The sequence below is a fragment of the Zasmidium cellare genome, assembly GCF_010093935.1.
Source record: "Zasmidium cellare ATCC 36951 unplaced genomic scaffold M409scaffold_6, whole genome shotgun sequence".
NCBI lineage: Eukaryota > Fungi > Ascomycota > Dothideomycetes > Mycosphaerellales > Mycosphaerellaceae > Zasmidium > Zasmidium cellare.
In genome coordinates, this window is record NW_022986950.1 from 46,325 (window position 1) to 60,659 (window position 14,335).

The 14,335-nt window shown below is 55.3% G+C and overlaps 5 protein-coding genes across 5 annotated transcripts; 2 read left to right on the forward strand and 3 right to left on the reverse strand.

The window, feature by feature from the left end:
- Positions 1 to 155: 155 nt before the first annotated feature.
- On the reverse strand, positions 156 to 1,947 carry M409DRAFT_18708 (uncharacterized protein; the record flags this gene model as incomplete). The annotated part of the gene is made up of 5 exons (XM_033804614.1): positions 156 to 269; positions 331 to 689; positions 746 to 791; positions 845 to 870; positions 924 to 1,947. 5 exons carry the CDS (start codon positions 1,945 to 1,947, stop codon positions 156 to 158), a joined length of 1,569 nt encoding a protein of 522 aa, XP_033671625.1.
- A 337-nt stretch (positions 1,948 to 2,284) lies between these two features.
- Positions 2,285 to 3,223, forward strand: M409DRAFT_63816 (uncharacterized protein; the record flags this gene model as incomplete). Its single annotated transcript, XM_033815784.1, has 2 exons — positions 2,285 to 2,775; positions 2,848 to 3,223. 2 exons carry the CDS (start codon positions 2,285 to 2,287, stop codon positions 3,221 to 3,223), a joined length of 867 nt encoding a protein of 288 aa, XP_033671626.1.
- Positions 3,224 to 3,904: 681 nt separating this feature from the next.
- On the reverse strand, positions 3,905 to 9,668 carry M409DRAFT_51006 (uncharacterized protein; the record flags this gene model as incomplete). Its single annotated transcript, XM_033811690.1, has 2 exons — positions 3,905 to 9,172; positions 9,240 to 9,668. The coding sequence occupies 2 exons, from the start codon at positions 9,666 to 9,668 to the stop codon at positions 3,905 to 3,907; spliced, it is 5,697 nt and encodes a 1,898-aa protein (XP_033671627.1).
- A 731-nt stretch (positions 9,669 to 10,399) lies between these two features.
- M409DRAFT_51007 (uncharacterized protein) lies at positions 10,400 to 11,660 on the forward strand (the record flags this gene model as incomplete). The annotated part of the gene is made up of 2 exons (XM_033811691.1): positions 10,400 to 10,635; positions 10,691 to 11,660. 2 exons carry the CDS (start codon positions 10,400 to 10,402, stop codon positions 11,658 to 11,660), a joined length of 1,206 nt encoding a protein of 401 aa, XP_033671628.1.
- A 20-nt stretch (positions 11,661 to 11,680) lies between these two features.
- On the reverse strand, positions 11,681 to 13,827 carry M409DRAFT_63819 (uncharacterized protein; the record flags this gene model as incomplete). Its single annotated transcript, XM_033815785.1, has 3 exons — positions 11,681 to 12,551; positions 12,683 to 13,068; positions 13,117 to 13,827. 3 exons carry the CDS (start codon positions 13,825 to 13,827, stop codon positions 11,681 to 11,683), a joined length of 1,968 nt encoding a protein of 655 aa, XP_033671629.1.
- Positions 13,828 to 14,335: the final 508 nt, after the last annotated feature.

The following is a 14,335-nucleotide window of genomic DNA, read 5'->3' on the forward strand; positions in this document are numbered from 1 at the left end:
CTGTCCCGGGTTTGTCCTGTACACGCATCCATGCCATGCTGCATGTCGTCGTGAACTCAAGCCTTGACTTGATACCAATATGTCCTTTCCCTGGTATTACGCCTTCAACGCCTTCGCTATGCCTTTTCGAAAAGAATAGAAGTGTCTCTTGTGCCTTATCTCCTCCCACCGCCCATGCCAGGCATCCCACCCATGCCCATTTGCTGCATCATCTTTTGCATATCGCCCATGCTCGGCATTCCGCCTCCGCCGCCACCACCTCCCATCATCTAGCACAACATAGTCAGCATAATCATCCCCACAACTTCTCCCATATCATCACAAACATACCTTCATAAGCGACCCCATATCCGGCATCCCACCCATACCTCCCATCCCGGGCATCCCGCCACCCCCCTGCCCCTGCATCGCCTTCATGCGCTGCTGCATCTGCTGCATCTGCGACGCCATGGCCGGGTTCTTCTGCGCAGCCTGCATCTTCTTCATGTTGCCGCCCATCTTCTTGGCCATGCCGGCCATCATCTGCGTTTGGGAGAGGAGTTCTTCGACTTCGCGCACGCTGGTGCCGCTGCCGCGGGCGACGCGGGTGATGCGCGTGGGTTGCTCGACGAAGATTTTGCCGTCGGAGTCGAGCTCTTTGGCTGTCATGGAGTCGCAGATTATCATCATTCGTTTGAGTTTCATGGAGCCTGGGGGAAGTATCAGTAGGGGTCATTGTGAATGAGGATGGGCTAAGCTCGCGTACCTTCGTCGTCGTTCATTTGACCCATCACGTTACTAAGACCGGGAATCTGCGAGACTGTTAGCTTTAATTTTTATGGATTGGCTGCTGCCGATCAATTACCATGCCTGCCATTTTCGACAATGGACCTACAATCAATATCAGTACACGTAGAGAATACCTCAGCAACTTTCGAACTTACCCATCTTCATGATGTTCGCAAGCTGATCTCGCATATCACGAACAGAGAACTTGCCCTCCTGAATGTTCTTGAACGTCTCTTTCTGATCCAACTTCAAAGACTGCACATGCTCCACCAAGCCCTGCATATCGCCCATCCCAAGCAGTTTCGAGACGAAAGATTGAGGGTTGAACTTCTCCATGTCCAGCAAGTGCTCTCCCGTACCAATGAAAACAATCGGCGTGTGGGTAGCAGCAACGGCAGAAATGGCGCCTCCTCCTACGGCTGCACTGTCGGTTTTCGTAATGATAATGGCTCCAAAGTCGGAAGCTTCCTTGAATGCCCTGGCTTGTGATTCGGCAGCCTGACCCACACTCGCATCCAACACCATGATTGTCTGATGTGGCGATATTGCGCCTTGAATCTCCACCATCTCGGCGAACAGCGCCTCGTCCTGATGATGTCGACCTGAAGTATCGATAATGATAATCTCGAATCGCTCCTTCTTGAACTTCTCCACACCCTCTCTCGCGACAACCACGGGGTCCGTCTGTGTGAGCGAGCCGTAGTACGGAATCTTGGCCTTGATGGCGTTCTGCTTCAACTGGTCGAACGCACCAGCTCGAAACGTATCCGCGCAAACCAAGCACGTCTTGTACCCCCGCGCCTGATACCACCTCGCAAGTTTCGTGCACGTCGTCGTCTTTCCATTCCCCTGCAAACCCACAAACATGATAACATTGCTCTTGCCCTTCTTCGGCTCATAAGGTTTCTGGTGGGGGTTCACGATATCGACGAGGGCATCGAAGACGGCTTTCTGGATGATGCGCTTCTTGTTGGCGTGCGGAGGGAGCTCGTTGAATTTGACGGACGCCTTGATGGATTTCCGGAGCTGCGAGACGAGTTTGATGTTGACGTCGGCGGCGATGAGAGCGTTGCTGATTTCCTTGATCATGCCATCGAAGGCTTTCTCGTCGAGGGTTTGGGAGCGCGTGAGGTCGGTGACGGCGGCGTTGATGCGCCGGCCTAGGTCTTGTAACACCATCTTGGCGAGTCTTCCGATGTGGTTGTCCTAGGGTTTGAGGAAGACTCGCAGTGGGAGATGTAGTAGATATTGATTGAGATATTGGAGGCGAGGTGACGATGTGGGGTGTGTGGAGCGGAGGTGGTTCCGTGTTTGATGCCTCAGGTTGGAGCTTGCTGGACTTCGCGTCGTTGGTCGCCTGCTGCTGCTGAGCTTCACATGAGCTTCCAACGACCACCACACATCAAACACCATCACCGCGACACTCCCATTCAATCCCACCAACGATTCGATTGACATTCAACGAACAATTGATTAGACTTCCCCTTGAAACCCTCACCAACCCAACACCACCACCATGGCGTCCGGCTACGACCGCGCCCTCTCCGTCTTCTCGCCCGATGGCCACGTCTTCCAAGTCGAATACGCCCTCGAAGCCGTCAAGCGCGGCACCTGCGCCGTCGCCGTCAAAGGCACCGCCCCAGACTCGCAAGTCGTCGTGCTAGGCTGCGAGAAGCGCTCGGCCCTGAAGCTGCAAGACACCCGCATCACGCCCTCCAAGATCTCCATGGTCGACACCCACGTCTGCCTCGCCTTTGCGGGACTCAACGCCGACGCACGGATTCTGGTCGATAAGGCGCGGTTGGAGGCTCAGAGCCATCGGTTGACGGTCGAGGATCCTGTTAGTATCGAGTATATCACCAAGTACGTGGCTGGGGTGCAGCAGCGGTACACGCAGAGTGGAGGTGTGCGGCCTTTTGGCATCAGCACATTGATTGTGGGTTTCGATCCGGGAAGCAGCGAGGCGAGACTCTATCAGACCGAGCCATCAGGTATCTACAGCGCATGGTACGTCCAAATAATCACCCCCAAACCACCAATAAATAATGCATTCCCAACTAACAACACATCCCCCAACAGGAAAGCCAACGCCATCGGCCGCTCCTCCAAAACCGTCCGCGAATTCCTCGAACGCAACCACAAAGACTCCATGACCCGCGACGAAACCATCGAACTGACCATCAAATCCCTCCTCGAAGTCGTCCAGACCGGCGCCAAAAACATCGAAATCGCCATCATGGCCCCGGGCAAGACGGTCGAGATGCTGCCCGGTGAGGACATCGAGAAGATCGTCGAGAAGATCAACAGCGAGAAGGATGCTCAGGCGGAGGCGAGCGCGAGCAGAAGAGGTGGGCAGAGAGCGGCGGCTGGTGATGCGGCGGCTAATGCGCAGGGCCCGGAGCAGGTGCTTGCGCAGAGGCCGGCGGGCGAGGGCAGTGGTGCGCCTCCGGAGTAGAAACGTGTAATGTCGTATGGGAACGAGCATGGCGTTTTCGAGACGGAAGTGAAGGAAAGCAAAGCAGCATAACGCATGTACTATACCTCAGCAGTCAGTGGCCAGGCTTGCTCCGCCCAACCACTGTCACCAATATTACAAGACCAACCACAATGCAAGACGACACGAAGAGAATCAAGTCCAAGTCTTAATTCCAATCATTCCATTTCCCGTACACTACGTTACATCTTCTCTTCTCTTCTCCTTTTCTTTTTCTTCTTTTGCCCGAGCAATCATCTTTGTTTCTACTGGATTTTGGTGTTCTTCTTCTTCTTGATGCCTTCAGTTCCCTTGCAATCGCGTGCATTCAGAAAAAGCGATCGATGCAGCATGTACCCCATCCCATTCCCATTTCCCATTCCCTTGCCTTCCAAAACAAAAAATTTTGATCCGCGCCAATGTTGATGAACACATGCCGGGAAGATATCGCATGAATATCATGAAAAACAGTAAAGCAAAGGCAGCCGCCCAGCACCAACAGTGTTCCCTCGCTTGGGTATAAAAACGTCCGCCATGAGGTTGAAACACCAGCCAGAAGCGCCGATTAGGGTAATGGATGTTCCGTTGTGTCGCAATGTATGGTAGTGTGTGCGGGCTTGATTAATAGTACGGTCCGTCGAGATGCATGTCCCAGTATGCTTCCTAAGCCTGCTGTTGTGGATCTGACGGCATCGCCGTCGAAGGAGCCGCGAAGGCGTCCGAAGAGTCGTTACCCTCCGTCGACTGCGCGGCGCCAGAGAAGGCCGCACCTTCACTAGTGGGAGCATTGTCCATCAGGTTCATGCGTTCCTTGTCTCGGACGTCGGGTGCGCCGTCGAATGTTGGCAGTCCGTCGTCTTGGTCGTGCACGAGATCGGCGAACACGCTGTCCATGTTGCCGCTTGCGCTTTGTTGAGAACCGCCAAAACCAGGGCTGTTGAGTCCCGCGCTGGTAGTGAAAGCTGGCTGTTGGGCATGACTGACCTCCGGTTGCTTGGGCGAATCGAACATGCCGGACGGCATTCCGCTGGGAATGTGGTTAGATCCCATGCCGCCCCCGGACTGAGGTCCAAAGTCAGGACTAGTCATGCTCTTGTTATTCTCGCCGGATGTCGCTGTTGGCGTTTCGAAGAGGTTCGCTCCAGTATCGAACATCGGTGGGCCAAAATGCGGTGGCGGTGATGGAGCTGGCGCCGGAGCTGGATACGCATATGCTGACGGCGAACCTAGACTTGGTTGCTGAGAAGGCGCGTGGTGATAAGGACCATCATTGCCTGACGAAAACATCGATGGCTGCGTGTTGTAACCGCTTGTGGGAGCAGGTGTACGCTCCTGGTTTGGGGTTTCGAGACCAAGCGAAGGCGCATGGGGTGCTGGCACGGACATCGAGTTGACCTTGGCCTTGAATGTGTCCAAGTCGGTCATGACGGATGGATCCTTCAGCTCCAACACAGCCTTCATCTTCAATAGTCTGTCACGGTTCGCGTGCGGCTCGGTCGCCAGGAACTCATCGACCATGGGCTCGCCGGCTAGAGGTCCAAGTACTTGCACCGCCAACGCAGTCAGATGTTTCTTTCGAATCGGCTGTGGCTCCGATGGTTGCAAGGGACTCATGCCAGAGGGGAAGGCCTGTGCAGACCCCGAGGACGAAGGTGGGATGCCCGGAGTCATCGATCCTGTTGGCGAGGCACTCGCTGGCTGCAAAGGCATACCGGGTTTGCCCATCACTTCCGACACCTTTCTCTTGGCAACGTGCGGTTTGATCTTGTACTGTTGCGGCAATTCCTCTGGATTCGTGATGCCAAGCGATGCCATGAGCTTCTGCTGCTTCGTGGGTCGTGGCTTACGAGTGGAACTCGACGCCTCGACCAAAGGCGGCGGCCCAGGTGTAATACCAGCCATCCTGTGCAGAGTCTGGCGCAAGTAGTTGGTCTCATGCGCGAGTAGAATATCCGCGCCTTCAATCTTGCGAAGATAGAAGCGCAAGACACCTATCTCGGCAGGACTCGGAGGCACAGCTGGCTCGACGATAGGCTTGATGAACTCGCGGAAAGCCTGGCCGTGGTCGCAAATGCTGTTAAGTGTCTGCTCCTCCTCTGGCTGGAATGGCAGCGTTTCCAGCTCATCCTGCCAGCTCTGTAATTCTTCCAGCTTGGGCCGAGCAGCATCACGCGGGATCTTCACTCGCCAGTCGCAGATTGGACATGTGTATTTGTCGTCTTCCTTCACTTTGCCGCGGGCGATCTTGAGACATTTGCCGTGATACCACTCGCGGCACAGCTCGCACTCGATCATCATGCCGGCTTCAGACTTGCGGCAGATACAGAATACGTCCCTGCTGGAGTTACTTCCAACAGTGATCGGTTCACCATCCTCTGGCGTCGCTGCTCGTGATGAAGGCTCGACGGGTCCACGTGGCTTGTCTTCGATTTCGAAACAAGCTTCGTTTCGCTTGTCCACAGTCTGCATGTGCTGGTGCAGAATGTGAAGTGGAGCGTTCGCTTTGCCGAAAAGTTTCTTGCCTCTTCGCATCCAGTCCTCGTGTCGCTTGGACTCCTTCTCGAGATCGATGGTCCCATTTGGCTTGCTTTGAAGCTCGTCCAATGCGTCCATCACCGCCTTCATCTCCCTATAATGAGGGCGATTCCGGAAGTCAGGGTCCTTGCTTCGCTGCACCAGGCTGACGATCTTTTCTTGGATCTCGCGCTGCTTCTTCAAGATGGCGTCGACAGCGGCGGAGGTTTCCGAATTGACCGGCAGGTTCAAAGCTTGATACGAAAGGGCATCGAGCTGCTGGTAGTGGACTTGTTCGACGGCCATGAGCTCCTTTGCCTTTGTTTCCCAAACCTCTCCTTGTGCCTTGTGCTCGCGATAGAATACGATATCCGGATTCGTGTCGGGAATGCCAAGCTCTACACCGCGCGCAATGAACTTCTCGATGTCACTGAGTGTCTGCTCTTGACGTCCAGTCTCGAGATTGGGCCGCTTCGCCTTGGCTTCGTCGTACCATCGCAACCGGCGCAGCACTTTTTCGATGTCCTCGATTTCGGGGATGTCGACATTGAACTCCTTACCCCTCTCGAGAAGCTCTTCAAACACGCTCGTCTCGTTCTGAACAACGTTACTAAGCGCATGATTAGCCTCCTTCCGAAAAGCTGCAATGTTCTCGGCACGCTCGCGCAGCGTGTTGATTTCGGGGCAATCGAATCCGATTTGATCCGCAGAGGCAAGCAGGTTCCGAATGTTCGAGACCTTTCGCAGCTCTTTCTCGCGCTCTTCCATCTCGGCGGCTTTGGTGCCCTTTCGCGAGGCCTTGTCGTTTTTACGCCTGTTCGTCTGCTTTCGAGTGATGTAGTTAGTGGCCTCCTCGACCCACTCATTGCACCGCTCGACGAAGCGCCGCAGGTCAGGAAGTTGAGGAAGCTCATACTGGATCTTCTCGCCTTCCGTCAACAAGGTTCGCAAATGCTTGAGCGACGGTCGTGGGTTCTCCTCGAGTTCGCTGTCGACCTTGGCAGCCCAATTCTCGGGAATGTTCGCCTTGTCCACCACTTTGCGCACGGTGTTGACCAGCTGGTCGTCCGTCATTCGGTAGTACAGTACGTGCTCGCCACTTTGTCCAGAATAGCGTTCGAATTCGAGGGCATCGCAGCACTCATAAGAGGCAGCGTGCAGAAGACACAGGACTTTGCCAGTCTTCTTGCACACGTATCGGGATAGGAAGCAGTACGCCTTGCAAAACGTGCAAATGACCTCGTCTTCTTCGACGCTGAGCTCGATGATTTGCGCAGGTGCCTTGTATCGAGGGCCAAGGTACGTGTCCGCCGGCGCTGAGCCGGGGTCAACTTCCTCAGAAGTCAGAAACTGCTGTCGGGTTGCCAGCTCCTCGTCTCGCATCCGCTCCAGAGCAGGTGCCAACCATTTCGACGTTCGAATGGTGTTGTCTCTCGATGCAGCTGTTAGAAGCATCTCGTCGTGTGAGAAGCATGGCTGCTTCCTGTAGTCTCTGAGCCGCTTCACACCCTCTTCGCCGAATGGCTCCCAGTCGTGAGGCGCAAAGTTGACAGCCTCGTTGAAGTTGAAGCCATGATTGAAACCGGCATGGTAGGCTTTTGGGAAAGTAATGACGAATTCTCCAGCATGTTGATCCACAGCGTAGACACGTACACCAGCCCTGCGTAGCTTCTCGGGCTTGACGAGCGTGACCAGCTGAAAGAGTAGATCCGGTTGAGTCTCGAACAGTTCTGGGACATCATCACGCAGAGCTTGTTCAAACTTCTCAGTATCCTCGCCAGGAATGCCGTACCAGGTCTTGGTCTCGCCAAAGTGCTGGAAGTTGGCCGAGTAGCTGAAATGATCTTCGTTGTGCCAGCAAAACGTAGAGAACACCATTCCCACGTACAGCCAAGGCACCGTCATGCCCGAGACATCTGACTTGATATGACGGAAGAGGGATTCTTTGTCCAGCGGAAGGATGTTCAAATTCCATGGATCCGTGGCGTAAGGATCGCGAGGATGCTTCTCGATTGTTGGGAACCCGCTTCCATGCGTGGTGGAATGGATATCAGCGCCGTACTCGACCTCGGTGGCATCGTTCTTATCCTCAACAAGACGCCAAAATTCCCGCTCGACATCCTCCTCGTCCAAGACACGATGCATCTCGTTGAACGGGCTGAATTCTGGAGGAAGAGAGAGGAAGTGGTGGTTCTTGAATTCATTGGCCTTCCTTTGGAAACCAGACAACGAGTACACGTCGCCTTCTTCGAAACCGTATTCGTTGGTGCCGACTAGACAGCGTGGGCAGTGAAACTCGACGTCAGGTGGTTGCTTCAGCGGAGGCTCCAAGCAGTACATGTGGTACGCGCTTTCGCAGCTTGCACATATGAGCCGCTTGTGAGGCTCGTCAGGTTTGCCACAAGCCTCACAGACGTCCCCTGGTATATGATCGACTCGGTCCTTGGCGGTTTGGGCCCGGGCAGCGCCCATACGTGAATGGTGCATGTTGCTCCCGACGACTGTTGGCATGTCTCGTCGCAAGCGCTTGCTTCTTCGATTCAGCACATCAACCTCCTCGGGTGTCAGCTCACTGTGCTGTCGCTTCAAGGCTGCAACACCGTTGGGATGGGGCGCGATGAGTTGCTGGCCTTGGCCCAAGCTGACAGGTGTTGAGTCCATGGAACGCGGTGGAGGCTGCGGCGTGGCATTGTTCGAAGGGTGAAAGTCGCTCGATCCATTAACAGCTGTAAAGGATGGGCTCGGAGCAGGCACGTTGACCGGGGTGAAGCCGCCTGGATTCACTGGGGTGAAGCCACCTGTGCTTGGTTGAGGAAGTGCCGTCTGAGGGGGCGCTGGCTGAGCAAGTGCTGGCTGAGGAGTCTGCTGGGGCGTCAAATGCGGCGTCTCTTGCTGCTGGGGTGGCAGATGCTGAGGGGTTTGGCCTTGCAAAGAGGCATGAAGTGCCGCAGAAGCCTGCAGAATGCTTCCCTGATCTTGTGGCGATGGTCCAAAAGCTTTCTTTGCAGGCGATGGGCCTGGAGATGGCGTATAGGGACCGCCGTTCATCATCTCAAGCTGCTGATGAACGCCGGGCTTGGCCAAGCGCAAGTATTCCTCGTATGGCAGAAGCCATTTCTGGTATGAGTTCTTCAGAGAGGTGGACAACGAGGACATGATCTTGCCACTGTATCCCAGATCACGTCCAACCTCAGCCCACCTCTTGCCCTTGCACACGGCTTCGAACCCGCCCTTGCGCTCGACGGTCTTTTTCAAGCGATATAGATCCAGTGGCCGCTTGTCGACGCTAGGGAATCGATTGAGGTTGTGTCCGTTCTGCTTATGGAATTTGGAAAGTTGGTCGAGGTAATCGTTGTACACGCGATTGCCACCTTCAACCGAATTGAGCTCTTGTCGTCGTGTGCGGAAATGGAAACGCTACAATGACATCACATTAGCCAATGTGTTCTATGATAACTCATATACTGAACTCAAGGATGCATACCTCAGTATTGATCGCAAATGGTGGATTCCAGTTGTTCGGCGGCACGATCTTCACGATACCGTACTTGCTGCCCTCTGGCGCAATCTTGCGCATGTATTCCATCGGATCGCGAAACTCCTCCTCAGTGGGACGATAGATGGGTGCGTTGGGGAGATTGAACATTCGCCTTGTCCGTGGGGTATCTGGTCGCTGGCCCTTTCGCTCGACCGAACGAAGGTCCATCGGCTCTGCACGTCGAGCAGAGAGAGGAATAGCATGGTTGTTGCCGGAAGGCGGTCCGTTCAAAGTACCTGGAGCAGAAACTGGTTGCTTCCATTTGCCGTTGGCGGAGGCTGATGGACTTGCTGCGGGCGCGGCTCCTGGGAGTTGTGGTGCTGGCGCAGGTGAAGGGGCTGGAATAGGGCCACCCGAAGCAGGAGGGACCACCATGCTGGCTGATGCTGGCCGATGCGGCCGAGTTAGGTCTCGCAGCCAAGCGGAGGTGGTGATGGGCGGGATTGAAGGGTGCGTGGGAGAATATCGAGCCTCGGTGGCATGAGACGCTGATATCGGTCAGATGCGCGGATTGCGAATCTGGAAATCGCGGCGAGACGGGCTCGGCCGGCCAATATCCAGGCTGCCAGCCGAGGCGAGCGTATCGAGGATGCGATGGACGGTGGATCGGGGCGGCGTGGTGAGGATTGGGCGGTGGGCGGCGGGGTGGGAGGGCGTGGTCATGCGAGAGGACAGACAGCGTGGTGCGAGCGATGGAGAGATGGATGCGGCGGAGAGTCGAACTAGCGGCAGCCTCAAGCTTTGCCTATTTAAACTCCCAGCACCTTGCTTGGGCGGGTTCCCCTCGTCTTACACCGCAAAGGTCCTGATATAAGACGAAACAAATCTTAATGCGTCGAGCAAGTTATATGGAAGACATGCAGCGCCAACCTCGTTGCAAGACAAGACGAACGTCGTCCTGCCTGCGCATCGCGTGCGGTGGCAGTCGCTAACGATCCCTGTCTGCCTTAGCGGCAAAAGTGGAGCGTGAGGTCAGCGCGACCAATCACGGGCAAGACGCTGAACGGCATGCCGGACTCTCTTTCGACAACACTCGCCTTCGGATAAGAGCCACAGCATCACCAGGTTGTGACAATCACTGATGTGGCCGGCTGTAGGCGCGCCCCATGGAGAAGCAACTCGCGCCGATCCCAGCGTTTTACGCGTGCTATCTGCTCCGGTCCATCGCTAGGCACTCCTCGCTGTACGTCGGTTCAACGCCGAATCCGCAAAGACGCCTGAAGCAGCACAATGGCGACGCGAAGGGCGGCGCGGTGCGAACGTCCAAGATCTCCCTGCGCCCATGGGAGATGACATGCTTGGTGACGGGCTTCCCAAGCAAGATCGCCGCTCTTCAATTCGAGTAGGTCGAGCACCTGGTCAATTCTGCACGCGCGTTGTGTTGACCGTATCAATAGATGGGCGTGGCAGAATCCTAACCTCACGCGTCATATTCCACCCGGCTCGCGAATTACGCAGTCGAAGATGACCTCGCGTATCTCACCACGAACGGGCAAAGTGCGCAAGCGGTCGGCGCGACCGAGATTTTCCTTGACTGATCGGCTGGCCAACTTACATCTCCTCCTGCGCTCGCCTAGCTTTGCCAGATGGCCACTCAAGCTCACATTCTTCTGTGAAGATGTGCACCGTGTGTGGCAGAAATGGTCATCGCAGACGCCAGAAAAGCTGAGATCTGGCATCCAAGTGACCATGGACGAGGCGAGTCGAAACGTGTCTGCGGCAGCAGAAACTCCCGGAAATCCTATCGGTATTCATGCCCTTGACGTCGGCTACTCAGGCATCAAACAGCAGCTGGAGAAGAGCCAACTGGCATTTAACGGTGACACCTCTTCACCGTGTGTCGTCTGTCAAAAGGCGACTCCAGCGACAGGTGCTGCGACCCTAGTATGCACCAATGATGGGTGCAGTGCAGTCAGCCATCTGCAATGCCTCTCGCGTGTGTTTCTGAAGGAGGAAAGTGGACACGACGCCTTGGTACCCACGCACGGCAAATGTCCTAGCTGTAAAGCCGAGCTACAATGGGTTGACTTGGTCAAAGACCTGAGTCTACGCACGCGAGGGGAGAAAGAAGTCAAAATCATATTTAAGTCAAAACGCGGAAAGAAGGCAGTGGCAACGGCTGCAGCTATCGCGGAGTCAGATGAGTCGGGCGACGACGACGACCCTCTCGACCTCGTACTTCAAGAAGAAGATGAGTGGCAGCAGCTTTCCGAGAGCAGTGACGACGAGCAAGATCACAAAAAGATCAGAAGTGACCCGAGCCTGGGACACGGATCCGCCAGGTTCAAACGACCGACCACTGCCGTCGTCTTTTCCGAACCGGTCATCGAAGACAGCGACTGGGACCAGGCAGAGGTCTTGGACTGATTGCCCTTCTTGACATGGTATTAATCTGATGAATCATCTGCTACTGCAAGATACCTTCCACCACCCCAAGCGGGCACCGCGCTGTATCCGACTTGCCAAAAGTCTATACCAGATGCCAACAGCAGCTTTTTGAGTCCTTCTCGGAAATGTTCAGACTGCATCAAGCCGCCGGCGAGTACCAAGGCAGAAGTCTCAGGACGTATGTCGGCCCTCAGTAAACTCTGCACGAGAGCCATCAGGCTCCGTAGCGCTGTATCGATGATAGCCCTGGCTCTCGCACTGCTCTTCGCCACTTGAGTGACAATCTTCGCGCAACTTGCGATCCTCCGCTTTGTCCCAGTAACGCCTTGGACATCATCAGGATTGGGCATCATCACGGCGCTCAGCAGATCGGTTGGAGGAGTGCCGCCCCAGGGCCCAAAATGGTCGAGAACCGCCTGAGTGAGAGGATCGGCGTCTTGAGAAACCATGTCATACTCGCCGCTGGCACTCTCCAGTCGTTTGTGGTCTTCCAAATCTGCAAGGGCTAACCTCAGTGCTTGCCGGCCGATATCGAACCCAGACCCGTTGTCTCCGAGTAGAGCGCCCCAGCCGCCAGAGCGGTCTGTTCGGGCAATGCGGCCATCTTCTCGATGATATGTCATGGCCACCGATCCAGTACCTGCCACAAGCACAATGACATGGTCAATTCCTTGCTGGACTTCATAATCTATTTCATGGAACTTATCCGCCGCAATCAGCTCGATGTCGTTCGTGATCTGGAGCGAGGCCTCTGGCTGGAGTGGGAGCTTGTGTTGCAGGGCCTTGTACAGGATCTCTTTGAGTCCCTTGCGATCGAGGCCCGCCATCGCTATCCAAGCAGACTTGAATCCAGCCTCTCGAATGAGATCGCTGTCGTTGTGCGCAGCAATGGCCTGGTCCACGGCCTGCGCTATTTGGGAGACTGCGGTGTCGACTCCAATTTCAGTGCTAGAGCGAGTCAGCTACTACTTGCCTTATCGATTCGAGGTCGTGCGACTTACGCATTGCAAGGACCTGCGTTGCCTTCGGCCTCCATACCCCCGGCATTCATGCCGTCGAAGCTGGTAATTACAGCATGGGTCTTGCTGCCTCCACCATCTACGCAGAGATAAAACGTCTTTGCTCTTCGTTCCTTTAACCTCGGCGGTTCTTGAGACTGCAGTGCATTTGCCAGAATTCCATTCGCCTCATCGAGGCGCCGCTGTGCCTGAGCAATGGGAATGTTGAACCATATCACGACAGCAACCAGCTTCACACTTCTGCCGCAGGCTGCCAAGGTTGCATCTAAGGCTTCGTCGAGTACGGGGCAGCGCTCGCCGCAAATCTCACGAAGGAAACCGCGAGTGCGCTGCTTCAGTTTGACATTGGTAGGTTTGACGTCTATCATCTTCCACAATCTCAGCTTTATTCTTGCCATTCTCTTTCCTTTACTTACAATGTTCCCATACGTCTTGCCAATCTTTATCATAATGCCAGTGGAGAGCATATTCAACACCAACTTCGTCGCCGTCCCAGCTTTCATCCTCGTGCTTCCTGTCACCACCTCTGCGCCCGTGACCGCCTCAATCATGAAATCGACATCTCCACTCCGACCTATTGCAGAGGGTTTCGAGCATGCGACTCCAACAGTCACACAACCTTGCCTCTTCGCCCAGGCAAGGCCGCCCAGAACATATGGAGTCCTGCCAGACGCTGCAATGCCGATCAGACAGTCCTTCTCGCCATCCAGCTCCCTCATCTTCAGGTCCTTGACAGCGGCCCCGGCATCGTCTTCAGCACCCTCGACCGCGGATCGAAGCGCAACATCCCCGCCAGCGATCAATCCAACGAACTGCTCCGGTGGTGCAGAATACGTCGGTGGAATCTCCGACGCATCGAGCACTCCCAATCGACCTGACGTTCCAGCACCAATGTAGAAGATCCTTCCACCCCCGCGAACCCTTTCGGCCAATGCATCAATCGCCTGCGCAATTATCGGTATACAATCCTCAACAACCCCGGCAACAGCTTTGTCCTCATTATTGATAATCCGACAAAGCTCATCCGTAGAAACTTCATCAATGTTCGCACTTGCACGATTGCGAGATTCGGTTTGAATAGCCGTCAAATCAAGCGGTGCGGCTGATGATGCAGATGCAGTCGACATGCTGCACGACACACCAATCTCCTTCACGCTCAGCTCCGTTGCCCTTGCATGGCGTTGTGCCACCCAGAAATACAGGAAACAATGAGTGCGTGTGCGAATATCAGCCGCAAATCAATGGCTTTCACTGCATGCTACCACGACACACCTCTTCGTATCGACAAGCGAACAGAAATACGACGCTGGCAGCTGCTGACACCGTCACCTCTCGGCCAATGCAAAGCTGTCCAGGCCAGTCGTCGTCCACATCGGCCGCTCGTTGGCCGTGCCCGCTGCAGAAGGATTTAGAGTTTCCACGCTCTCCACGAGGGTGGAGCGTGCCCGAGCCGGTGTGCCTTTTCTTATCATCAAGCTAGCGGGACCTCGCTCGCTGGCTGCTGCTGCTGCGGTGCGGTGTTACGCAGCGATGGCAAGACGATCGACGGCTGGCACGCGACCTCCTCGTTTTACTGTAACGTTCCCTGCTCTCTTCTACTCGGCTTGGTACCTCGTGCATGAGTACTGCTGGAGT